Source organism: Colobus angolensis, unplaced genomic scaffold (genome assembly GCF_000951035.1).
Source record: "Colobus angolensis palliatus isolate OR3802 unplaced genomic scaffold, Cang.pa_1.0 Scaffold13, whole genome shotgun sequence".
In the NCBI taxonomy this organism is placed as follows: domain Eukaryota; kingdom Metazoa; phylum Chordata; class Mammalia; order Primates; family Cercopithecidae; genus Colobus; species Colobus angolensis.
Genome location: NW_012114252.1, coordinates 11,092,898 through 11,118,382, shown reverse-complemented (window position 1 = coordinate 11,118,382; position 25,485 = coordinate 11,092,898). Strand labels below are relative to the sequence as shown.

General features: G+C 48.9%; 2 protein-coding genes across 10 annotated transcripts in view; one reads left to right on the top strand and one right to left on the bottom strand.

The window, feature by feature from the left end:
• Positions 1 to 14,105, top strand: part of GGACT (gamma-glutamylamine cyclotransferase) — a 56,809-nt gene extending 42,704 nt beyond the window's left edge. For 3 of the 7 annotated variants that reach the window (XM_011933834.1, XM_011933832.1, XM_011933838.1), the window contains exon 3: positions 13,288 to 14,105. In XM_011933834.1, coding sequence (XP_011789224.1) covers positions 13,298 to 13,759 — 462 coding nt within the window. In that variant the 5' untranslated portion in view covers positions 13,288 to 13,297 and the 3' untranslated portion in view covers positions 13,760 to 14,105. Of the gene's footprint in view, positions 1 to 11,700; positions 12,587 to 13,287 lie in introns of those variants that run through there. The other 4 variants (XM_011933839.1, XM_011933835.1, XM_011933833.1 and 1 more) reach the window with 4 other exon arrangements.
• Positions 14,106 to 15,754: 1,649 nt separating this feature from the next.
• The window catches only part of PCCA (propionyl CoA carboxylase, alpha polypeptide), a 478,059-nt gene continuing 468,328 nt past the window's right edge, over positions 15,755 to 25,485 (bottom strand). For 2 of the 3 annotated variants that reach the window (XM_011933840.1, XM_011933841.1), the window contains 2 exons: positions 18,388 to 18,465; positions 15,757 to 16,089 (listed from right to left, as the gene is read on the bottom strand). In XM_011933840.1, coding sequence (XP_011789230.1) covers positions 16,021 to 16,089; positions 18,388 to 18,465 — 147 coding nt within the window. In that variant the 3' untranslated portion in view covers positions 15,757 to 16,020. Of the gene's footprint in view, positions 16,090 to 18,387; positions 18,466 to 25,485 lie in introns of all 3 variants that reach the window. The other variant, XM_011933842.1, reaches the window with a different exon arrangement.

Sequence of the window (25,485 nt, the reverse complement as noted above, 5' to 3'; positions counted from 1 at the left end):
CCCGCCACCACGCCTGGCCAATTTTGTATTTTTAGTAGAGACGGGGTTTCACCATGTTAGCCAGGATGGTCTTGATCTCCAGTCCTCGTGATCTGCCTGCCTTGGCCTCCCAAAGTGCTGGGATTACAGGCATGACCCACCGTGCCCATCTATTTCATTCTTGTAAAAAAATTAACTTTTTCATCTCTTGAGGTGCACATACTCTACCAACACTGTCTGCCTTTACCTACTGATGATGGACGAGCGCAGAGGGGAAAGGCACTCTGGGTGGCCTAGCAGGTTGCCCTGGCTTTCTGTGTCATTTTCCAAGTATGTGGTTGGCTGACGTGCAGGTAGGAAGGGACATTATGGGACCTCTGGTGTCTGAATTCTCCGAACCCTTACTTCCTTCTGCAGGGGGAACAGGTTCTGCTTGCAGTGGGAAGGGCAGCAGCTCACCCAAGCCTCACCCTAATGCCAGAACCCCCTACAGCCTGGGTCCACCACAATCCCATGTCCTGGGCTCTTTGCTCACGGGAGTGCTGTGTTATCCAGCAGGCTTTGCTTCACTTACAAAATACAAAGACAAAATCAGCAATTTCAGGATAGTGGCAGCTTCTCAGTGCCAATTCCATGGCACATGCCAGGCAGGCAGCCCAGGGTGTGCTTAATCAACCCTGAGGGCACCTTCTAGATTCAGGAGGCCACGGTGGACGGGGCCAGAGCCTGGTATGAGGGGCAGCCCAGGCCACTGGCTGCCTGGGACCCTGGAGTGGTTGGGGGCAGTGAGGAGGTACCCTCCTCCAGGGGCCGTGGAGGTCAAGGAGGAGATGTGAAGGCTCTGCTACCCTTGCGTGGGTCGCCTTGTTTGTGAGTCACTTCATCTCTGTCCCAGCTTACCCATCTGCAAAATGGGGGAGAAGCTGGGAGTGCAGTGACCTCACCATGTGGTTTGGAGCACCAGATGGAGAATGTAAGTGAAGCATTTGGCATGGGGTGGGCATGGAGTCAGGGCTGTCCCTTGGGGGCAGCGTTGATCCCCCATGAGGCACTGGTAGATCCGGCAAGTGGAGCCCGGTTTCTGAGGCCGTCCCCACAGGTTGAGGGCCCTGTGTGATGAGGTTGACGGCATCTCTGGTGTCAGGCCGCGGGCTGCCTGCCCAGCTTGTGTTCCTGGCTCTGGCTCCTGCTGCCGGCCTCTGCTACACCTTCTGAGCGTCCCACCAGGAGGCAGCAGGGGCTGGCAGCACCTACGGTCCTGCTGCCGCGCCTGGAATTTGGGGCCATGGCCCTGGCTGGTTCTCCATCCTGCCTGTTTGCATAGAGCTCATTACCGGGCCTGGCATCTTGGGATTTTCCAGCAATTCCTGTCCATACTTGAAGCAGACATGGGGATGCAGGGGACGGTCATGTCTGCATTGTTGGTCACTGAACATTTTAAAGGTGGCAACACAATTGCCTTTAAAGTGATGTGGCATGAAAAAAATCATTGTATTTGGCATGGCCAAAGAGTAAAAACTCAAGGGATGGTTGCTGAGGAGCGTTCAGGGGGCCCGGGGTGGCATCAGGGTCCAAGTGTCTGTTTGATTTCACAAACCTGTGAGTGTTCAGTGTCTTGAGCGAACTGTGGAGAGGCGCAGTTCTGATTTCAAAGGCGCCAGCGTTTTACCGGGGCCTCTGCAGATAATGGAAGAAAGGTGTTTTGCCAGGGACTTTTCCGGGGTATGCAGTGGGGCTGCTGAGGGGTCTGCCTTAGCAGGAAGCCCTTGCCTTTGCTGTAAAGAAACCAGCAAGCGACAAAATGAAAGCATCAAAGAGCCAACAGGATGCGGCCCGAGCCCTCCCTGGCACGTCGCCCCGAGCCGCGCAGGGAAGAGTGACCTTAGGGACCGCCTCACGCGCACAGGCCAGACGCAGGTTCAAAGTTCAAGGCATTTTGTTTTTTCACCTGTTTCCTACAGTTCTAAGAAACTTCTGAAGAATTAATGTGTAACTATATCAGACACTCGGCGTTTTCTCCAGGGAAAATAATGTTACAATGGGGGGAGGGGAGGGGAAGTGGCTACTTGATGAGACACAAGAAGGTTTCCATAAAATAAGAAAAACCCTCTCTAGGGGAAACGTGCACAACATCGCATGTGCTTCTTACTCCGTTTCCACTATGTAGAATGGCTGCGTTTGCTCAGGACTGGTGCAGTGTGTGGCTGCTGGTGGTCACAGACGGAGTAGGGCAGCAGTTGGTGTCCTTGAAACCAGGGTACAGCCGTGATCGCCATGCCCTTCGTGAGTCTGGTGGGCCCAGGATCTGCTGGCGCCAATTTCGACACAAGATGTTGAATGACAAAAGCAAATTAATGCAGCAAAGGTAAAGACAGAGATGGGCTCTTTGCCAGGCCATCTTCTGGACCAGGAGTTGATGATTCTGAAACTGTTTCTCCCTGGCCCGTGGCAGAGCCCCTCTGGCAGGGGCCTGAGCTTCATGCTACGCAAGTCCAAATCATTTTACTTTTTTCTAACAAAGTCTGAACTTGCCAAATGGCAGTATGCATTGTTAGTGGCTTGATTTATCATGTGGAGAAAACAGATGCTTTGACATGACGATGTACAGATTTTACTAACATTTCCTCCTGTCATGAAATTTTCATATATATTAAGAGGAATATTTTCTTGAGGCATCTTTTTATAAAGGTGGTTTTTATGTTAGAAGCTGGTGTTGGCCGCGCGTGGTGGCTCATGCCTGTAATCCCAGCACTTTGGGAGGCTGAAGTGGGTGGATCACAAGGTCAAGAGTTCAAGACCAGCCTGGCCAATATGGTGAAACCGTGTCTCTACTAAAAATACAAAAATTAGCCAGGCGTGGTGGCGGGCATCTATAGTCCCAGCTACTCAGGAGGCTGAGGCAGGAGAATCGCTTGAACCCAGGAGGCGGAGCTTGCAGTGAGCCGAGATCGCATCACTGCACTCCAGCCTGGGCGAGAGAACGAGACTCGGTCTCAAAAAGAAGCTGGTGTCTATTTAAGATCCTTTTGTAAATTAAGAAGAGTTAAACACTAGCCCTTTCCTTGTTTGGTTCACCTGGTCTGCCTATGCATGCTTTTAAATGTGTACCAGGCATATGAGGTGGTTGTGATTTGTAAACTATCATCATAAACTCTTAAATTCTGCCTTTTACACTCTTACCACCAGGTGGCTAAGAAAAAAAAAAGCAAGAAAAAAATCTAACAGTTATGCAAAGGACTCGTAATCACTTTCAAGTTTTGCTTTAGTGGTGAAATATGAAACTATAGATGGACTGCACTTCAAGGAGAACTGCTGAATAAGTGACAGGCATTTCAGGCAGCGTCCAGCCAGATGGACAGCTCATGAGTATTCTTATTTTCTCAAATATTGGCAATGGGAAACCAGATTTCGCTGAACTAAAGCTTTTGGAGACTCTGAGCCTGTTCCACCTCTGTGCTGTCCCCTGGATGTCACGATTGTCCGGGCCAGTTAGGTTTGGGACACAGATTCAGCTTTGGCCTCTTGGATTTCCAGAATGGAAGATGCCTGAATCCTGACCATTGCAGCAGGCCACCCTCATCCTTAACACATCAGCATCAGGGAACGACATCTGCAGAGATGTTCGGTGCCCTCAGAATTGGCTCTAGGAACCCCCAAAGTAAAATTCTCCAAACTGACGTTAATGTCTCATGCATGTCTTTCTTTGATTCTGTGTATTAACGGTAAGATGCTATAAGGAAATCCATGCACGAGGGATGATGGCGTGGCAGGCTGAAACACACTTTTTAGATTTACTTTTGTGGACTGTAAGGCCAGCATCCTAGGGCACAAACCGTGCTCTCCCCGACATTTCCACAGCGTCATGAAGGACGATCTCGTCCCATGAAACAAACCCCACCGTCTCCTTGCTGATGGGTCAGCGGCTGCTCTGCCTCTCTTGTGCACCCTGGGTCGCTCTTCAGTTCTCTGGACCGGCAGCCTCTTGGTTGTACACCATTTTATTCTTCATTCGCTTTTCTGATTCAAAGTGAACCTGAGTGCCTTAATCCTCTAAGGGGAATTAATTGCTTGTTTCAGTGCTTAACTCTGATCCTGGCTCAGTCCCCATGGGGACAAGTTTCTTCCTGTTAGGATCTGTGTGTGTGGTTCTAAACACAATCAGAAAGGTAATGAAGTTTTTCTTATGACAGAAGCCAGAAATGCAGGTTATTTTCTTTTCTGTTGCATAAGGAGTGTTCTCTAACTTTATATTATGAAGGATACTATTGAACTCAATATATAAAATGTAGAAAATTTTAGTTGGTCATTCTAGCAGGCTGGATTACTTCCTAGAAATGAAGGTTAACTTTTATTGCCTGGTTTTCTTCTACGGAAATAAGCTATTTATCTTCCGCAGAAAACAGTTACTGAACTGATTTTCCAGAGTTGGAATTAACCTTCTATGGCCTAATCACCATCATTTCTATGTAATGTCACCCTCCCAAGCATTTTTCTTGGTTTTGGAAAATCATTAAGGCCACAGCCACTACTCGATAGGCCTGATGCCGCTCCCACTTACAGTGTGTTCATTTTTATTTTTTATGGGGCTTCATTGAGAAGACTATAGCTAGTAGGTATTTCTAGAAGATCTTGATAAACGATGGAGTTAGGTGGAGACCTGAGGAGGGAGCAGGATAAGGAAGGGCCAAGGAAAAGAGGGAATCCACATTCATCAGGTGCTCATGTCTGCCCGGCACAGTTGGCAGTCAGTGGAGGGTAACTCTTTGGGGTAAACAGGAGGAAACGGAAGCTCAGGGACTTGAAATCACTTCCCCAAAGTCCCAAAGTGCTCAGGGGTGCAGGCAGGAATTCAAGTCAGGCCTGTTGTGGCACAGTGGATTGTTTGATACTTGCCATGTACTCTGTCCCTAAATGCCCGTCTACAGAATTCTGAGGTTGCCTTTCCTGATGCTGGCTCTGCAAGGGCTGGGCTCACACTGTGTCTGATGCAACAGGGCTGACTTGGGGGCAATTATTTCACATTAAAGTAGAGACCAAGAGAAATATTTGTTTTAATCTGGAAAAACCCAGATGACTCGCCTACAGCCGTTTCTAACCATTACTCGTTAAACCAAGCCCTTACATTTTATCTAAAACTCTGACTCTAACCCTGTGCCATGGGGGAAAAAAAAAAACTAGCATGGTGAGAGGGGGCAGGGTTGGAGACACAGTAACGTGGCTCTCAGAAGGTGGCATCCCCTTCTGCAGTGGCAGTGTCACCCCTCCCAGCCTGGCCCAGGGGCCTGGTGCACCCAAAGAGGAGCCCGACATTCTCCCAGCCAGAATGAATCACAGGCATGTTCTGCTGTGGTTCTGAGAGGCATCTGGCCAGTGTCATAGACTTTTCATGTGTCCTGTTGGTTGTGATCCTCACAGCAGCCCTTGGAGATGGGCTGAATATGAGACAAGAAACAAGAGTACAAGGAGATGAGAAGCTCAAAAAACAACAAACAAAACCCGAAGCTAGCAGAAGGAAAGAAACAGTAATGATTAGAGCAGAGATAAACAAAAGAGAGAATTTTAGACAACAGAGAAAATCAGTTAAACTAAGAGTTGGCTGTTTGAAAAGACTAACAAAATTGACAGACTTTTAACTTAAATAAAAAGAGAAAACAGCTAAATAACTAAAACCAGAAACGGGTGAGAAAACATTGTGTCCTACAGAACAACACATCTTGTAGAAATAAAAAGACCAAGAGAATATTGTGGACAATTATGCCAACAAATTGTCTAACCTAGATGAAATGGACAAATTCCTGACACAACCTACCAAGACTCTACAGACCTACAACTAGTAAAGAGACTGAAGCAGCACTCAAAAATTTCCCCAAAAAGAAAAGCCCAGGACCAGATGGCTTCACTGGTAAATTCTACCAAACATTTACAGAATTCACACCAGTCCTCCTGAAACTCCTCTAAAGAATGAAAAAGAGGGAACATTTCAGTGTTGAGCATTAACCTGATACTAAGGCCAAAGACACTCCAAGAAAGAGAACTACAGACTAATATTCTTGATGATTGATGCCAAAATCCTAAACAACACACTAGCAAACAGAGTTCAACAACACATTGAAAGGATTATATGCAAAGGCCAAGTGGGATTTATTCCTGGAATGCAAGGATGTTTCAATATAAGAAAATCAGTCAGTGTAATACACCACATTAACAGCATGAAGGAAAACACACAGTCACTTCAACTGATACAGAAAAAGCATTTGACAAGATTCAACACAACTTCATGATTAAAACCACTCAACAAAGGAACAGAAGGAAATTACCTCAACCTCATAAAGGCAGTATAGGACAAGCCCACAGCTGACATGATACTCAGTGATGCCAGAATGAAAGCTTTTCTTCTAAGATCAGGAACAAGAAAAGGATGCTGCTTTCATCACTTCTGTTGAACATAGTCCTGGGAGTCCTAGCTGGAGCAATCAGGCAAGAAAAAAATTTAAAAGGCATCCAAATCGGAGGTAAGAAGTAAAATTAACTCCGTTTGTAAACAATATAGTCCTGTATAGAAAACGTAAAAATTCCATCTTAAAACTTTTAGAACTAATAAGCAAATTCAGCAAAGTTGCAGGAGACAAAATTCATGCAAATAATTATTGCATTTTTATATACTTAGTAAGCAATCTGAAAAGACAAACTATTCCATTTACAATAGCATCAAAAATAATAAAATACTTAGGAATAAACTTAACCAAGCAGGCAAGATGTGTGCACTGCAAAGTACAACACATTTCTGAAAGCAATTAAAGAGGACACATATAAATGGAAAGACATCCCATATTCATGGATTGGAAGACAATATTGTTAAGATGTCAATACTACCTAAAGTGATCTACAGATTAATGCAATCCTTTAATGCAGAAAGAGGAAAACCCAATCCAAAAATTTATATGGAAATATCAAAGGACCTTAAATAGACAGTGTGATCCTGAAAAAGAACAGTGTTACAGGTCTCATACTTCCTGACTTCAAAACTTACCGTAAAGTTACAGTAATCAAAATAGCATGGAACAGGAATTCCTCCTCATCTGCGGTTTTGCTTTCCATGGTTACTGTTTAATGGGTACAAAGTTTCAGTTTCGCAAGACGGAAAGGTGCTGGAGACCTTTTTCACGACTCAAATATACTTAACACTACTGAACTGAACACTTAAAAATAGTTATGATAAATTTTATGTATATTTTATCACAATTTTTAAAACTCCATGGACAAATTAAAAAAGAGGAAATACAGAGAAGGATTTGGTTTATCAGATAAAATTTAAAACAAGTAGGGAACAAAAGCATAGGGAAGTGTAGGGTCCTTTGCAAACCATCTCTGCCATTGTCTCTGCCATTGCAGAGCCTGAGTCCTACACCATACTTGACAGGGTCACCTCCCTTGGGCCTTGGGGTCAGTGCAAGTGACAGAGCCAGAAAGGCTCTTGGAGTCCAGCAGGCCCAGGTTCAGTTCCTGCTGCGGCCTCTCACCAGCTCCGGGCCAGAGCCCTCATCTTAGTTTCTTCATCTGTTGAATGAAGATAATACCACCTACTTTATAGAGTTGAGAGCATTAAATAAACTGAGATGACACAAGCTACTTAGTGCAGGGCCCAGTACACCCAGGTAACCTCGGCCGTGCTGTAAGCAAGGTCCCAGAAGTCCTTGCTGGGGATTAGCCCTCTTCAGAAACACTATCCTCCAAGACACTCTTCTCCTCCTACCTCTCTCCTAAGCCTGCTCATCCACTCTTGGATGAAATATTTTTCTTCCTTTGCAGTTAAATCCCTGGAATAGTGAAAACAATGACCATTGCATGTCGAGTACCTGCTCTGTCCTGGCATCTTACAACTCTATTCCAAAGTCAGTGCTTCTTCCATAGCACTGGTCTCACTTCTTTCCATTTTGCAAGTTCTGAGCCTGGCGGCAGTCTCCCTGCCCGAGTGGACGGTGCTGCCCCCTCTTACTGAGGGAGAGCGCCTGTGCTGTGCAGCTGTCTCCCACAAGGTGCCCTTTGACAAGTTTGTCTTCTGTCTCCCCTCAATGCCACTGTGGCTTCATGGAGTCTCACTGCATGCCCAGCGCTTAGCACAGGGCGTCCCTGCATGGCTGTGTTAGGCTTTCCTTTTCCTGCGAGTGCTGCCTTGTCTTTCCTTCCTCTAGTCTCAGCAGCAGGAAGAGCAAGTCCTTTCTCTGCCTCTCCGCTGCCTGGCTCCGTCAGCTGTCACCAGCCATCCGCCCTACCCAGCTCTCACTCTGGTGCCACAATTGCTACTTTCCTGGCTTCTTCACGGGGACCTGACATACCCTTGAGTCTCCTATACCTGAAGGAAACCTCCTTCCCATCCTTCTAAGCAAGCAGTTTGTCTTGTCACCTCCTTTTTTGTTTTGTTTTTTGTTTTTTTGAGACGGAGTCTTGCTCTGTCCCCCAGGCTGGAGTACAGTGGCGTGATCTCAGCTCACTGCAAGCTCTGCCTCCCAGGTTCACGCCATTCTCCTGCCTCAGGCTCCCGAGTAGCTGGGACTACAGGTGCCCGCCACCCCGCCCGGCTAATTTTTTTGTAGTTTTAGTAGAGACAGGGTTTCACTGTGTTAGCCAGGATGGTCTCGATCTTCTGACCTCGTGATCCACCCATCTCGGCCTCCCAAAGTGCTGGGATTACAAGCGTGAGCCACCGCGCCTGGCCTGTCTTGTCACTTCCTTTCTGGCTCACGTCAAGTCTCGCACAGAGGAAGGGGCTAGGGCTGATAGCACAGCAAGAAAGAAAACAGGGAGGACAGGCTCTGTGTCCAGCTTCCTCCTAAATGCTACTCAAACGGCCCACAAGGACAGCAGAGGAAAGCGGGCGACATGCTGCTGGAAGATGGAAAATAGAAGTGAGTGACAGCCGACTTAGCCTGGAGACACCCAAAACTTAAGCTCCTGCACAGTGAGAGGCTGACAAGCAGTCAGCTGAGGTGTGTCTGCAACGCTGGAGGAGTCCAGAACCGAACTGCAGGCCACAGAGGCAACGACAGGCCAAGACAGGCAAAGGCTGGGAGTGTGCACAAGGTCAGGAGATGCCACTGCCTCCCTCACACCTGGCAGAGGACGGTGGGTTCCTTTCTGGAGAGCTTGACAAGAACACCTCCGTGGTGGGGAGGTGGCACCCTGAAAACGAGCATTGAGGGAAAGCCTGCAGAGCTCCCAGCGCCTCTCCCCAGAGCCCCGTGGGAGGCCTGCCACTTTACAGAGCTCAACCTCACTTCCTAAGAGTGGCTCAGCTTTTCCAGCCAAGATCACATGTGAAGAAAATCTCTTGAAACACAGACACCAAAACAGAGAAAAGAGGGAGTTGGGAGAAATGGAGGCAGTGAAGGGAAGGAAGAAAGCGTAAAAAAAAAAAAAGTATTGAGTCTGTGAATGAACAAGAAGTTGAAAAAATATATATAGGAAATAAATATGACGGCAAAAAAATGTTAATAGAAGAAATGCAAGATAAAGCAGAATATAAAGACCTGGAGGAAAGGAGAAAATATAAGAGCACTGGAGGCTGAAGTCAGGACCTCCACCGCGGGCGGGAATATTGGGGGAGCCACAAAGAGAACAAAGAGGAAGGAGGGGGAAGAAAATGCCCCGCAATCCAGGATAAGGAGCATTCAGATGGAAATTCCAGCACAATCAATGAAAACAGAGTCTACATCATCAGAAAATTCTAAGAGCCTCCAGGGAAGAGCTCGAGTCACACACGGGACCTGGATCACAGCACACTGACTTCTCTTCTGCAAGAACTCGGAAAGTTAGAAGACAATGAAGAAATGTCTTTAAAGTTCTGAGGGAAATGATTTCTAGAATCCTCTACCCAGCCATGTTATTAACCAAAAGTGGGAGGGAATACACTTCAGCAAAATGCGGCCGTCAGCCCAGCGTGAGGATGGGACAGGAATGAGGGTGGCCTGGATGGCAGCGACAGAGAGCCCAGACTAGCACTGGGCAGGGAGGAGGACCTTCCCGCAGATGGTCAGGACCCAGGTTCTGACCATGCTCTCAGAAAATGTGAGGCTGAATTACAATCCTAGAAACCTAAGCAAAATGCAAAACAAAAAACCAAATTTGAGGCAATTTTGAATTTCAAGAAAAACAAAAAGTTGTCTTAAGAAAGGAAATGTAATCCAAGTACACTCTGTGTCTTATCCGAGAGCCATGTTTGCATGGTTCTGATGCCAAAATAGATCTGGGTCTGGCCCAAAACTGTGCTGAGTCTGTTGGGAGGATGGCGGGATGTGGTAGGAGAGCCAAAGGTCAGGCTTCTACAGTGATGGCAGCAGCAGCACACGCTACATGTCAACAGACCACACAGGACCATGTGTGCTGGTAACCCACTGCAGTCGCCGAGGCAGGCTGCTACTGTGACTTCAGTTTACAGTTGAGGAAGCTGAGGCACAGAGAGGTTATATGATCTGCCTAAAGTCACACAGTTAAAGTCTGTGCTTTAGAACCACTATGCTCACCCACTTTTTGAGCAGAAAAGCAAGATATGATTTAAGACATCAAGAAGTAGCAGTGTAAGTAACAATACGGAGATAAGTGCCGAACACAACAGTTAAAAGCCTTAAAAGTGTTGCCTCTAGGGAGTGGAAAGGGGTAAGAAACTTCATTTTTCTTACAAAGCGATCTATTGACATGGACACATGCCATTTTGAAAAACTGGATCAGGGAAAGCCAGACAGGCACTGGCTGTGGAGAGCTGGTCTGCAGTGTGCCTACGGCCCTGCCGGGCTGGCTGGTCCTAGATCGCCACGAGCCTGGGACTCGGCTTCCTCACCTGCAGGCACTGGACTGAATGGTTCCAAGTTCCCTTCTGGCTCTTCACGTTCTAGCAACAAACAAGACCAGTGATTTAGAGAACGTGTGTTATAACGACAACCAGACAGAGTGATGCAACAGACTAAGTAGGCCCTGCCTACTACTCCTGCCCCTCTCCAGGTCAGGCGCTGGCAGGGGCAGGAGCTACCTGGATGAGGGGGGAGAGGGTGCAGGAGTTGAGGTGGGAGAGTTGAGTCTGCAGCAGGAGATTAACAAGGACCCTCTGGGTGGTGCACTGGGGACAGACCCCAGGGGAACAAAGACGATGGGGGTGCAGGCAGGCATTGGGGGAGGAGAGCAGGGTGGGAGACGTGGCAGGGAAATGCTGATGAGTCTCGCTGGGGGCTGCTGGGATGTAGGTGAGGGGAGGGATGTGAGTCCTTCCAACTGCTGAGTCCCCAAGGCAGCTGCACAGCGGGATCCAGACCATCATGGCCCCCCAGGTGCTCGTGTTTTGGGATGGCAGTCGCTTCCATCCAGTGCCCTCTCCAGACACCACCTCTGCTCTCAGCCGGTGCCTTTTGTCATTTTCTCGTACACCCCCGCTCAGTTTCCCCAGCAGCTGAGTCTTGGCAATTTCAGGCCTGAGCACTTGCCTCTTCTCTTCCCTCAGCACCGTCTTACCCCAGGCTCTCCTTAATTCATCTCAACTTTCCTATCCCAGCATGTCCCCAGGTCTAATCTGTGTCCCCACCCCTGGCTAGGGTGTCCCAGGACTGTCACATGGCCAGGCCCACAGGGCACACATATCTGGCTAGCCTCGTGTTTTTCCCACGACCACACCTTTCCTAGGGCAATGTGCCTGAAACCTGGGGAACACTGATGTCGCACAGGCTGGTGACAGAACCAAGAGGCAGCAGACATGCCTCTTGAGCAAAACAAGGCCTAGAGCCCCCCAGAGCAGCTCTTGTTTGCTGAGAAGAAAACAAGTCCCATGAGTTCAGTGTGACTTCTTCAGGGTCCACTTGTCCACAATTGGTGGCAAATGCCAGTGTCCGGGGCCATTTCTGGCGGGTCACGAGCCACTGCTGGTATCTGGACAGCTGCATTTCTTGTTTTCCTGCACCTGCAATCCCGTCTGCAAAGCCCATCTCAAGGAGTCCCCGCACAGGCTGACACTTCATGGCAGGGGCACACAGTGCACCGGAGCAAGGGGCCGGGAAGAGCAGCCGCCACCCCTGTAATGTTCATTTCCATTTTTGTTTGAGACATTTTCACGCAAATCACTTCTGTCCTTATGTAACAGTCTGTAGCCCAGACCCAGGCAAGTGGTAAATATTTACCTTCACACTGGAGCCAAGATCTCTGCGGGGAGTCCCATGAAGCACCACTGCCCTCTAAGACCTTGGAAAGGGAAACAGCAGAAGGTGTAGGTGCTGGAGCTCCGCTGGGTCACGCTGCCAGCACCCGAGTGGGAACTCAGTGCTGAAACCTGGGTTTTCACTGCAGCTGGATAACAGGTGGTTACAAAAGTGTATGTATTTTTTTGGCTTATTTCTAATTTTAATAGTTATTGGCAATTTTCAAAGTCCTTTAAGAAACATTGAAAATTGCTCAAGAAAATGGCAGTTCTGCAGAGCTCAGGTAGCAGGGCAGGCTGTTGAGACAGGTTTGACAGACTGTCCTAATGAAAGGAGTGCCTTTTCCCAGAACAGCAGCTCTAGAGGGCGGCGGCCTTGCCTCGAACCTCCGCAACTTCCGCGCCCACCGCACAAGGGCTGAGAACAGTGAGGTAGGGGCTGTGCTGGGCTCAAGAACAGGGGTAGTTGCTCACCTGGACAGGGTGTGTCTGGGAGGGCCGTGCTAGGACCTGGACAGGGCGTCTTCTGGCCTTGAGCTGCTACGATGGGGGTAGGGGTTGGGAGGGGTGGAGGCTGGTGCCCTCAGGGAGTTGGGGAGGCTGCTGCAGTCAGCAGGTCAGGACTGTGTTCCTGGGAGAAGGGTGGCCTGTACAGGCGAGGCAGGGTTGCCGCTGCAGGGCTGAGGAGCATCAGTCCATCCAGGTGGCGCAGGGAGGGCAGAGGGCGCGGTCCTCCTGCCTAGAACGCAGGTGTCCTGTCTGCTACAGACACATCAAGGAAGTCGCCAATGTGTGCCCCTTTCTCTAGCCTAGGGATTGGCAAACGACACCATGTCCACAGGTTAGACCCGACCTGGTGCCCGTTTGTGAACAGCCCAGAAGCTAGGAATGGCTTTGACATGTTTAAATGGCCAAAAGTCAAAATATCTCATGATGTGTGAACACTGGAGGCCATTCTCATCTGCGTCGGAAAGGAACGCCTTATCTGAGCACAGCCAGGCGCATTCAAGTGGTACGCGCCGTGACCGGCAGAGGGGAGCGGCCCCAGTGCAGGCTCTCTGGGCGGGAGCCGGGGTCCCAGGGCGGGAGCCGGGGTCCCAGGTGCTGACATGTGGCTTCCCCTCTCCCCGCAGCTCTGCCCAGATGGCCCTCGTCTTCCTGTACGGCACGTTGAAGCGGGGTCAGCCCAACCACCGGGTCCTGCGGGACAGCGCCCATGGCTCCGCAGCCTTTCGGGCGCGCGGCCGCACGGTAGACCCCTACCCGCTGGTGATCGCCGGGGAGCACAACATCCCGTGGCTGCTGCACCTGCCTGGCTCAGGGCGCCGCGTGGAGGGTGAGGTCTACGCGGTAGATGAGCAGATGCTGAGCTTCCTGGACGACTTCGAGAGTTGCCCGGCCCTGTACCAGCGCACGGCGTTGCGGGTACAACTGCTGGAGGATGGGGCCCCGGGTGCGGAGGAGCCACCGGTGCCCACCACGGTGCAGTGCTTCGTGTACAGCAGGGCCACCTTCCCCCCGGAGTGGGCCCAGCTCCCGCACCACGACAGCTACGACTCCGAGGGGCCGCATGGGCTGCGCTACAACCCCCGGGAGAACAGATAAGGGGGGCAGGCAGGGTGGGCCTATGTCTGAGAGCCCTGGGGCTCCAAGATGTGCCCAGCCCATGCTGGGTGAAGGCGGAAGCAGAACAGGGCCTTTTCCAACGAATCGGCGGGAAAAGGAACCAATCTTTCAGTGGCAGCTGATTTTACAAGTAATGTTGACACACAAATAGCAAGGTATTTGTGTGTCTTTCCACCTGGTAAGAAAAATTCAGAATTTTAATACCCTTCAATGACATTTAGAGAACTCGTGTTATGCCTAATTCTTCTGCTCTTCTTCCTCCTCGTGTTTTTTGCTGTTTGCTCAGCTTTGAGCTCAAGATAATATTTAGGATCAATGTAAAGAATTGGTGTTGGGCCGGGCGCGGTGGCTCAAGCCTGTAATCCCAGCACTTTGGGAGGCCGAGACGGGCGGATCACGAGGTCAGGAGATCGAGACCATCCATCCTGGCTAACACGGTGAAACCCCGTCTCTACTAAAAAATACAAAAAAACTAGCCGGGCGTGGTGGCCGGTGCCTGTAGTCCCAGCTACTCGGGAGGCTGAGGCAGGAGAATGGCGTGAACCCGGGAGGCGGAGCTTGCAGTGAGCTGAGATCCGGCCACTGTACTCCAGCCTGGGTGACAGCGAGACTCCGTCTCAAAAAAAAAAAAAAAAAATTGGTGTTGCAGCCAGATTTTAGCAGCCCTATTATACTGATTCTGGCCTGTGGACCCTGAGAAAGCTGATTTTACACAGCTGGGTAGAATTTGTAAAGAAGGTCCACAGGGCAAGCATGCTGTATATCAGAGTGTGTACAGCACCATTCTTCATAATTTTCAGATCAAGCTTCACAGCAGATATTAAAGATTATTTAAATTTGAAGTTGATGTTTTGGGAAATCAAATATATAAGTGTTGGTACTGTGTTTGACCACCACTTCTTTGGTATATTTATTTGGTAGAAGGTTCTCTACATTCTGATCTAGCAAAATAATGAACACCCACTTGCCGGTAGACACAGCTGAGTGCCCAGACTTCAAGTGCAAGTTTATCTCAGCCCAGATCTCAGCAGTCAGGCCCGGTCCCTGCCCCCCGAAGGGAGAGCATTTTGGGGTGGTCCTTTCAGAGAAGAGCCAACACATTAGTAATTTGTTCTTCAGGCCTGACAGAAGCTTAGCTTCCAAATACAAACAGCACTTAAAATAATTTTAGCAAGGCACGAAGTACCAATTACTACCCACCTCCATCTGATAATTGTCAGCATCGATTCAACTCGATGCACGGCTCTTTGCTTCTGCTTCCCAGCAAAGTCTGAAATGTATTCCAAGAATTTCAGAACGAAATGAAAATGCAGCTGCTGTGATCCTTAGTAACCTCTTTCTCTGTTGGGAGAGCTCACTTACTCTTCAACTTAATGGTAGACTGTGATTGCTAACTGCATCTGGCACAAAAACATGATCATTATTTTTAGCTTCTTTTGCTTAATTGGAAACTTGCTTCACAAAAAAACACAAAAAGGCTAGGAGGGGTCTCAGCTGATGAGTTCGTGGCAGCCCTGTGCTTGACGGGGTGGGTGACGCAGCCCAAGCTCCCTGCGACTAACCTAGCTTGTGCAACGGGGAAGGGACCAGGCAGCATGCTCATCCTCAAAATAGTGCAGACAGCACCCCCGGCCAACATGGAAGCTTCAAGGTGACCTCCAGGAAGGTGACCTCCAGGGGGTCAGCCATCAACACTACACCCACAGAGACACAGCAGGAAAAGGATCGCCAAAATCTGCATTTGCAGTCTCTGGTCCTTAGGAAGTTAGGAAAATCAGCACCAGGAGTGAGGGCCTCACTTCCAGAAGAAGTAAGGCAATCAGATGAAAAAATGGCAAGTGCTAATTTAATAAAGCAAGGCAAATAACTGACATTTATGTCAATCTTTTAAAAGGATCACAAAGAAATGCTGGTAGTCTACTGGCAGAGGCTGTTGCCTATGTGTACACTGTCTTCAAAGAAAGGGCAAACTAATATTTAGACAAATGCTCAGTTTGATTGATTTAATTTTGATACTAGGAAATCTCACAGAAGTACAAATCATATGTACAAGTATTTATATCAGTGAAAATTTCCATTGGTGATTTTTTGGCAGAATATTGGACTTGACTCTGGAATAAATGACGACGTAAACGTAGCTGCACAGGGGTGCTCCTGTAAAATGCTTGAATCAATTGTGTGTGAAAGCATCACACAAATGGCTAATTAAATTGGGTGATGACCGAAAGGATATAAATCCTTCATTCCAGCTCCACGAGCAGATCCCCTTCTCCAACTGTGTCTCCAGCTTGACAGTGCACAGATTTCACCTTGAATTTTAAAAAATGCAGGGAGAGGGGAGAGTAAGAATTAGTAACCAGAACCAGGAGGCAGCAGGCTCCTAATCCATTTCTAGAAATGCACAGTCCTGCAGGCCCAGCAGCACAGGCACACGCCACCCCACCGGAGCCCAGCTAAGGGACCCTGGTGAACAGGGAGGCGCCATGGTGGCTGTGGCTCACCCCTCCCGTCTCCTCTGTCCTCGGCACCCTCACAGTGGCTGGTCTGAGGGCTGCTCTCCGGGGCACTTGTGCACTCTGGCTCCTCGCGCTGGGCACCCTTGGGTCTAGGTGGGCTCTTCACTGCCCGGTGAGTTCTAACCCCCAGCCTCCCTCTCTGTGGTTTTAGATTGTGGAAATGTTCTCTGAGAATTAATGGAACATTTAGTGTAAAAGAAAAAAAGGAACAAAACACACAACAGTCAGATCAACTGCGGAGTAAGAGGAGGACCTCCCTAGCCTGGGCAGCACCTTCCATCTGAAGGGAAATGGAGTCCTTGGCAGGTGGGGCTGTGCGGTCATCCTTTCTGGCACCATGGGTGTGTGGAACTGTGCCTTTTTGTCCTACCGGATTCGGTCAATCTTTATCAAGTTTTGCTTTCCCAAATTTGTATTCTGACTTAAAATTAGCAAGGAGGGGGTTAAGGTGGGGAAGAGACAGTCATTTGACTTCTTGGAGGCTCTTGCTTGGGCCTGAAAATGAACAATGGGTTAGAACTAAATCGGCCACTGCAGACGCTACTTGGACTGAAGAGGCTGCTTTCCATGATGCTCCTGCCTCCATTTAACAGCCCTACTAGAGGACGCAGTGTTAGTGATGCTGTGATGACCAGAGTAGAGAATCTGTTTCCTTTGTGAACTTTTTCTCTGGGAGGAAAAGTGGCCTCACAGGTAGGAACCAGGGCCTGCTACTTTGCACAGGGGCTTCGGGCCACTTCTGCTCTTCCGAGCTGGGTTGGAACTGAGAGGCCTGGGGATGGGGAGAGGTGAACAGAATGCACAAGAAGGCTCCAACCAGGAGGGCCGAGGGAGACCCAGGCCACGAGGACAGGAAACCCACTAACGCATGGCGCCACACCCCTTCAGGGAACTGAGGCCAAGTTCATTTCTGCATTAGCACCTCAGACCCGCAGCACAGGGCCCTTGGCATGCGGCGGACACACGTTCTCGGTCCCCCACAACTAGGCCAAGTTCTCATCACGGATGGATGTCATGACGCTAGGGCAGCACAAATGTTAAATCCCAAAGAACGGATACAAATTTTTATACGAACAGAAACCAACATTTTCTTGTTCACTTTTAAAAAAAAGTAATTTAGAAAGAATTCCTTAAAACACCAAATCATGCCATTCTACTCTCCATACCCCACCAACGTGGGGCAGCTGTCCACACCCCTCCAGACCGTCTGGCTGGGCTCAGGAGCCCCTGGCATCCACCTGGGCCTCTGTTCTCCCAGCCGGGACCAGGCATGACATCCCCGCCGCCCCTTCTCCGAGAATCCGTTTCACTGCCTTCTGCAGTGACAGAGCATGAGACAGAGTGTGTCTCTCTGATGCAAACCTGGTTAGGAACTGACGGATCTCTCTGCACCTGATGTCCCCAAGGCATGGCCACATGCAAAACACGGCCAGCCTTGCGCTTCCAATCATGGTCCAATCAAGTGCAGACACTTCCAAACCAAAACGGCCCTCAGAAAGGGATCATTTACCCACTAATGGCATCTTTTTTAGTCTTTTTAGTCACAGGAAGAATAATGAAGTTATTGCTTAAAAGGACTTTTCTGTTTTCTTCAAGAAAAAAAAATACACTTGAGTTTCACTATTAATGAATTTCAGTACTAATAGATATTCTTTTTTTCTCCCTAAATAATTAAGTCCCACATGTACATGGGGTTTCGGCTCCTCTTGATCTGCAACTGAATTGTTCTCTTTGTAGAGAAATTGTCTTGAAGAGTTACATTAATTTTTGCAATCTGTAAAACCGTTTCCTGCTGTGTCACCTAAGTCTCAGATAACTAACTGCCTCCAAGACAGATGTAAACATTAAAAATTAAAGACCCCTTAATTTGAAAGACATTAAGGTGAAGAACAATTGTTCTCTGACTACCTGAACATAATGCACAGACTTTTTTGGAAGGCACGCTCTCCACGAGGCAGGGACGCATCAGGGCAGAATGGCAAAAGCTCCCAATCCTAATGTCCTCTGTAGAAGCGACCACCCATGATTCAAAGGTGGGTGTTCCTCCATCACAAGGCCAGCCTGGGCTGATGCGGACACTTGGGGACTTACCGTGCCAGTTTTCCCAGCTGTCATACTATTCTGCATTTTCATGGCTTCAATCACACAAATTTCTTGACCTTCTGCTACCTGGAAACAAAAAAAGGGCAAAAGTTTTAAAAGCATTCTAATTTTGCAATAACGCTTAGGAATGAAGCCATTAAGAAATTCTTTGTCAAATGCCCCAAAATATGTGCCTATGAACAGCAGCAACATCTCTAATTAGTTTCCTATTCCAAGCTCATCTTTAGGAACAGTAAAGAAACACCATTCTCTCTCTCATAAAGTCCTTGTTGGAAAAAAAAATCCCTGGCCCTGGAGAACTGGGGACCCTGGCTGTGGGGCCTACCCTGGGGATCTCTGAGCCTGGCTCTGCCACTAACAGAGGCGCTGGGAAATGGGAATGTTTTCCACTTACCTGAAATGTCCAGAATAGGCAAATCTTGACAGACAGACTCGAGGCTGCCCAGGGTTGAAGAGGGAAGGGGAGTCACTGCTGAAGGGTACAGGGTTTCTTTTGAGAGTGATAAAAAATGTTCCAAAATTGATTGTGGTGACAGCTACAGAAGTCTGAATTGACTGAAACCCCTGAATTGTACATTTTAAAGGGCTAAATTGTATGTGAATTACATCTCAGTATAGCTGTTACCCAAAAAAAAACAAAAAAAAGGAAAGAAAAAAGCCCCACCAAATATACACATTTCTGTCTACAGTTCTGGGGAGCTGGGAACAGCTCAGGCCTGGCGCCATGAGGACCACTGGTCCCATCCCCTGCAAGACACAGCGAGTACCCACAACGAGGCACAAGGCAGCTTCCGGAAAGCCCCGCCCGACACGGGAATGACTTCCAGAGCTATACGCACTCCACGCTCGGAGACTGGAAGCGCCCACGGGCCCTTGCTCAGACTGCGTTCAGAGCTTGCCTTTCATTCTGCGGGGAAGCCAGGCTGAGCTGGGTGTAAGCCCACTGGGGTTAAGCCTGAGGCTTCCCTGCAGGAGTTAGCTGCAGCTGAAAACCATGCTGTGCACTCACTCCGCTCTGCCTAGATGGGTCAGCATCCTGAGCCTGCCAGGTTTTTCTTCTGCTTTTGTGAAAAAGGGCCTCCCAGTCTTTGAAACGGGCAAGTCCAAGTTCCTAGGGCAATGGCTATGTGGTATAGGTAGGTGTTCTCGCATGGGGCTCCTGGCCCTTCACACCACTGTGGCCATATTCGTCCAATGCCACAGAAGCGCCTAGAGAATGTTCTTTCCTGAAATCCCCAGATGATCTCCAATTCCCCTCTGGGCCCCCCGTGTGGCGCAAGCTGTCTTGCTGGCACTCTGGAGCGCCTGAGCTCGATGTACTCTTTTCCTCTGCTGTTCAGGTGGTGGGCTGCTTTTTCCTGGCACAGAAATATAGGGAGAGACGATGCCAAGGCTTCGGTGCTGGCATGGAGGAGAGACACCGCGCTGAGGAGCCGGGCCTGGAAGCACTGCCTGCGCTGCCCTTTTTGATTCATTTTCACCTGGCATCTGCATTCCAGGGAGAGCGAAGAGCCGGCCTCGAGGGCTGTTTGCAGGGGACAGGAGGGGCAGTGCAAAGACAATGCAGAGGCCCCCCTCACGGGGGTCAGAACAGTCGCTCCCTCCAGTCGGCATTTTAGAGCCTTTTTTCTCTCTTCAAAGGCAGGCAGAGACCAGGGAAGCCAGGAGCAAGTCCGGTTCACTGCAGTGCACCTGCCAGCCAGCTCCACACAGGGGACCCTGGAAGCTTGGCTGTGTCCTCTTAGAAGCTGGACTCACCGCGATCGACTCTGACCCAGGACTGAGCACTCAGGCAACAGGACTAGGGGCTCTCTGGGAAATGGATCCGAGACTCAACAGAACATGGTAGAAATGCCATCCAAAAGTGAGGACTGCACCCTCCCGCTCTGGGCACTGTGCTCTCTCCAGGTGGAGGAGCTCCCTAGAGACTGCATGCCGGCCTCCCACACACCCACCTAGCCCTTCCTCTGCAGGCATCTGAGGGCCCAGGACTGGCCACAGCCCCGTCCCCCCGCCATGCACACTGGCTTCACATGGGTGGCACAGCCCCTGCCCTCTCTGCCAGCAGGTGTGCCCTTCTGCCACTCGTGCCCTCCCATCCCATTGCTCAGAATCTGCGGGCCAGGCCGGCAGACAGCTCCTGCTTCTGTTTTACAGGATCTTCAAGTGAGCGAGTTAGCAACTAAACTGCAAATATGAAGAAGAAATGCAGCCTGGGGATTTCCAAAGGTCACGCCAGCGGCAAAGGCCAATTGACCCCGCTCTAGCTCTATTCTGGGCTCCGCCAGGCTGGGAGCACGCGGGTGGTGGACAGGAGCTTAAGGGGCTCTGCGGCGGCTGCCACTGCCCATCTTTCTGACGGGCTCTGTGCTTCTAATGTGGGCAGTTTGCAAAGAGGTAACGCAAAGCTAACCCCAGGTGCTGGGTCCCCGATTGTTCATCGGAACAAAACCTTGGATTTAGCCTGAGACAATCAGGAGAAGTGGGGAGGCCTGAAATTCAAACAGTCCCTCCGTCTGACTGTGCGAGTCCGGCAATTCAATTCGAAGGACTTCAGAGAAAGCGTGTCCCCACTGAAGCGATCCCACCTTCTGCCCCATCCAAGCACAGCACTGAATCATAGAATTAGATCCTCCCTGCTCCATCCACCTTTCACTCCGGTTTCCCTCCCTAGCTCCTCTCATGGTGCCTACTAGTCTACTTAGATTATTTAGCTCTATCTAATCTATCATCTGTTTTAGAGACAGAATCTCGGTCTGTTGCCCAGGCTGGAGTGCAGCGGCACGATCTCAGCTCACTGCAACCTCCACCTCCCAGGTTCAAGCGATTCTCCTGCCTCAGCCTCCTGAGTAGCTGGGATTATAGGCATGCACCACCACACCCAGCTAATTTTTGTATTTTTAGTACAGATAGGGTATCACCACTTTGGCCAGGCTGGTCTCAAACTCCTGACCTCAAGTGATCCGCCCACGTTGGCCTCCCAAAGTGCTGGGGTTACAGATGTAAGCCACTGTGCCCGGCCTAGATTATTTAGCTGTAAATGAAAAACTAAGTAACACACTTCTCTATTAACTTTGCACCATCTGTTTTGTAAACTGTTACCACTAATTCATCCCTAAGAGATGGTGCTTAAAAACTTCCTTGATGCCCTACAAAATAGTGAGATCCATCTTGTTCAACAGAATCATGTTCTACCCCAACACACACACACACACACACACACACACACGTGAACTTAACTGAATTTCAACTTGTTTCATCCTTTGGAAAAAAATCGAGCTGGAGAACCAAATATGGTACAAACCAAATGTCAAAGAATATTGCAATGGAAACACAAACTACACCTGCCCCAGTCTGTGGGAAGAGGCTGGCACTCGAGGGTGTACTCCAGGGATGGGTGAGCATTGAGCTGGGCTCCTTCCAACAATAGCAAAATGCTATCACTCGGCTCTTGGGAGCAGGGGCTCTCACCCTAGGACTTGGAGCCCTGCTCCCAGCAGTGCCAGCTCTTGCAGAATGTGCCGCACACCGCAGGGTACACCAGGGAGCTGGGCAGTGGGCCCAATGGAAGCAACACCTTCCGGATGGCCCGGGGTACCTGGGAAGCCAAGCAATAATTGGGTGCACAGAGAGGGCCCTCCAACATGCTGTCTATCCGACGCCCCCATGTGCGGGGCCCGTGCCTGCAGGATGTGTGTGCACACTTCTCCAACAGTTTTGTGAATCATCTGATAAAGACTTAATGATTGTGACAGGATGTCTCCAATGTTGGGCTTACAAAATGGTCACAAGCCTCACAAGTCTTTTTGATGAACCTAGTGGGCCTGATGTATTTCCCCACTCCCTGTCTAATTGGTGTAAAGTTTGGAGGTCTCAATCCTGTATCTTTCATCCAGCTTATTGCGTCCTCTCCTTTGACACGAGGTCAAGGTTCACATTCGCATCCGATTATCAGAGCGGCACTCATTAAGCGGGAGTCGCCCTTGCCCCAAACAAGGCTTGAGAGAAACCTCGGCCCATTTACTCAGCAGATTTTCGCCTGTCGCGGGGGCCCGAGTGTCGCCAGCATTGCTCTGTGCTGAAGAGCTGCAGACACCTCCAGCTGATGATGAGTTGTGAGTGATGGGAATCAAATCCCGTAAAGCCAGCTGCTTGCCATGGTCGGCAAAATGACTCTAATGGATATAGGCTGCCAATTTTCCAGTTTTACCGGCAAGTCTTCCAAGGGTAATTAAGGGAAGTTATAAATGATATGGAAATCTCTCAAGTTCCATTTATTTTCAAAGGACTCTTTCCCCAGAGACTTTTATCTTCAAGCTTATAGTATGCTTTGTTGTGCTAATGACTTAAACCACTTCTTATTTCTGATTAAAGCCCCCAATATCCTTCTAGCAAGTTCTCTTCACTCCTTCCACAAAGATTAAAAGACAGAGAACCTTCTCCCGCACATGCCCCCTTCTCAGAAAACATGCTAAGACGGGGACACATTTGGCAACGCGGATCATTCAAACTGCAAACTGCCATGACCACTAAGAACGCTCAAAGAAAGTGCAGGAAGAAAAAGAGAAGAGAAAGGGGGAAAAAAGACCACCAAACATAAAAGGAAGCCCCCACAAGCACAGACTTGAAAGCGGTGCTCAATACCAGATATCCATCAGAAGGTGGTGTAGCTCACTAATGTCATTTGATTTGGAATAAAAGCATGAAAATGATGGCAAAGGCCTAAAATTGGAGATGTAAGGGATGACTGCACAGTATTCCATTTCTCAATTTCATCCTTCAGAGCCACAAAATGGGGGTGATACAGTGAGTGGATGAGATTTACAGTAACAGCTGTGGTCTCCCACACAAGGGAGGCCCTTCTAATGGGCTGAGGTCTGTTTGGAACAGACGGGGAGTAACAAAACAAGGTTCCCTATTAAGAGTGTGCAGTCGTATTTCTGATAAAGAAAATGACGAGGGAGTCAGGTCTCCTTTAAGACAGCCTCATCCTCTTTTTGTTGCCCAAGCCCAGGGCTGTTTCAAACGCGTTATCGTGGAAATAGAGGCCAGGGGACGTACAGCATCGAGTCCCCCGCCCCCCAGGAAGCCCACTCTCTAGCAACTGTAAGGAATGCAGAGGAAGCGGTGCCAGTGGCATATGGCTTTCCACTGTGCTAAACATTCACACAAAAGACAGGTTCATCAGTCATTGCAGTGTCTGGATAAAAAATTAGCTCCTGATGGATGGTATTTTGAGCTTACCTGCTGCTAGTACATTACCAGAGAAACACAGGCTTTGAAACCCACATGACATTAGAAACTGCAGACCATGAAATACGACACGTGCAGGAGCACACAATGTACGCCAGATTATACAAAATAATAAATAAGCTATTTAAACCCTCTGCCTAAAATTGGGCCCGCTGCAAGGAACCCTGGGTCACTTCTACGCAGGCCAATTAATGCACAGCATCTGCTGTACAGAAGCAGGGCATGAAGCACTTCCGAATGATTTAGGCAATTAAAAGAAAACTGTTTCCTGCCTGTTCAGACAGCAACTGTTTCAATGCAAGAGTGAGCACCGAATCACTGTGTGCAGCTGAAAAATTAAGTCCCCTTTTTGGGGAAGAAGGGTGGGAGGAAGAATTTTTATGGAAAAAGGAGGATTCTTTTGTTGGTCTATGTTCTGTGTTTTTCTGCCAAATTAGACAGAAGGCTTGGAGGGCTTACCAGCCCGGCGCAGTGTCCACTTCTGCAGTACCGGGCCACGGGAAAAACACGGATCAACATCAGCCCTGCTGACTGCGCCACAAACGTGAAAATCCCTCCATTTCATTGGTAAAGGCTGCTCTACTGAACACAGGTGCCTGAATGCCACACGTTTTAAGGCCCTTAGATCTGAAGAAAGATTGAGTTAACAGTCACAAGAAAAGGCATCTCACATTGAGTGAAAAGGCACTGCTTGCATCTGATTATATTAATAGCAACTTCCTCTGAGACGATAAGACAGGCTGGCAAATATCCCGTGATATTTCCTGAAGAAACGTGTATTCACATCCCAACATCTTCATGTAAAGCGAGATGGGGAGGCAGCCACAGGAGACTGCAGTATTTGAGCTAGGATGGAATCATCATCAAATTACAAAGAGAGACCAGGCGGCAGGAGACGTCCGCCCAGCCCTTTCTCTGGCTGAAGGCTCCTTTAACGGCCCATGCACGAGCGGCCTCACTCTGGAGGGCGCGGGAACCCAGGGGCCACCCGTTCAGCCCGATGCTGCCTTGGGACTTCAGGCATACATGCCGTCTGCCTGGTGCTCCCCTTGTCTCTCGAGTGGGGCTCCCCAGAACTGGGCAGCACTTGAGGGGCTAAGGGCAAGGGTAAAGACTTGTGGCCAATATAAAACAAGTCCAGTTTCTTTCAAAATTTCTTAAAATGAAGAAAAATAGGACTCCCTACTGCCCTCTAAGTTAGCTCCAAATCAGAGCCAAAGCCTCTAGTTACAAAGAGAACTAGTGAAAACTGATGTCATTGACAATACCTTGGAAATGAGCCTGGGTCCTCTACCTTTGTAAAGCATGCTACTTGAAAGGACTCTGTGAAAGAATGATTTTTTTGTGAACTTTTTATTAAAAGAGTGAGAAAAAGATAGTTTAAATCTTGGTAAGGCTGAGAATGGTCGCTTACAAAAATGTTGAAAACAAAGAAAACACCACCTTCTGCTCCCAAGCAGATCACTCCTGAAAAATAAAGTCAAACGCCAAGCTTGGAGAAGACTCTCTGACAATATTTAATATACTGACCTGCATAAACACGTTTTATTTTATATTGATAATTGAGTGCATTAAACTGTAAAAATTCCCAGATTGTTACCTCCAACAAAAACCAACTCTTAACATTTAAAAATAAATGTTATCTGGAAAAGATTACAAGGCCAAATCCTGGGGGCGTCGTTACCTCCGAAGAAGACGGGACAGGAATGAGGTGGAAGAGCTTGCTGCAGGGAAGTTCATTTTCTATGTAATGTTTCATTGTGAAATAAAACTTGAAACACACAGGGAAATGGTGAACAGAGGGCACAGGAGTGCTTGTTGGATTCTTCTCTG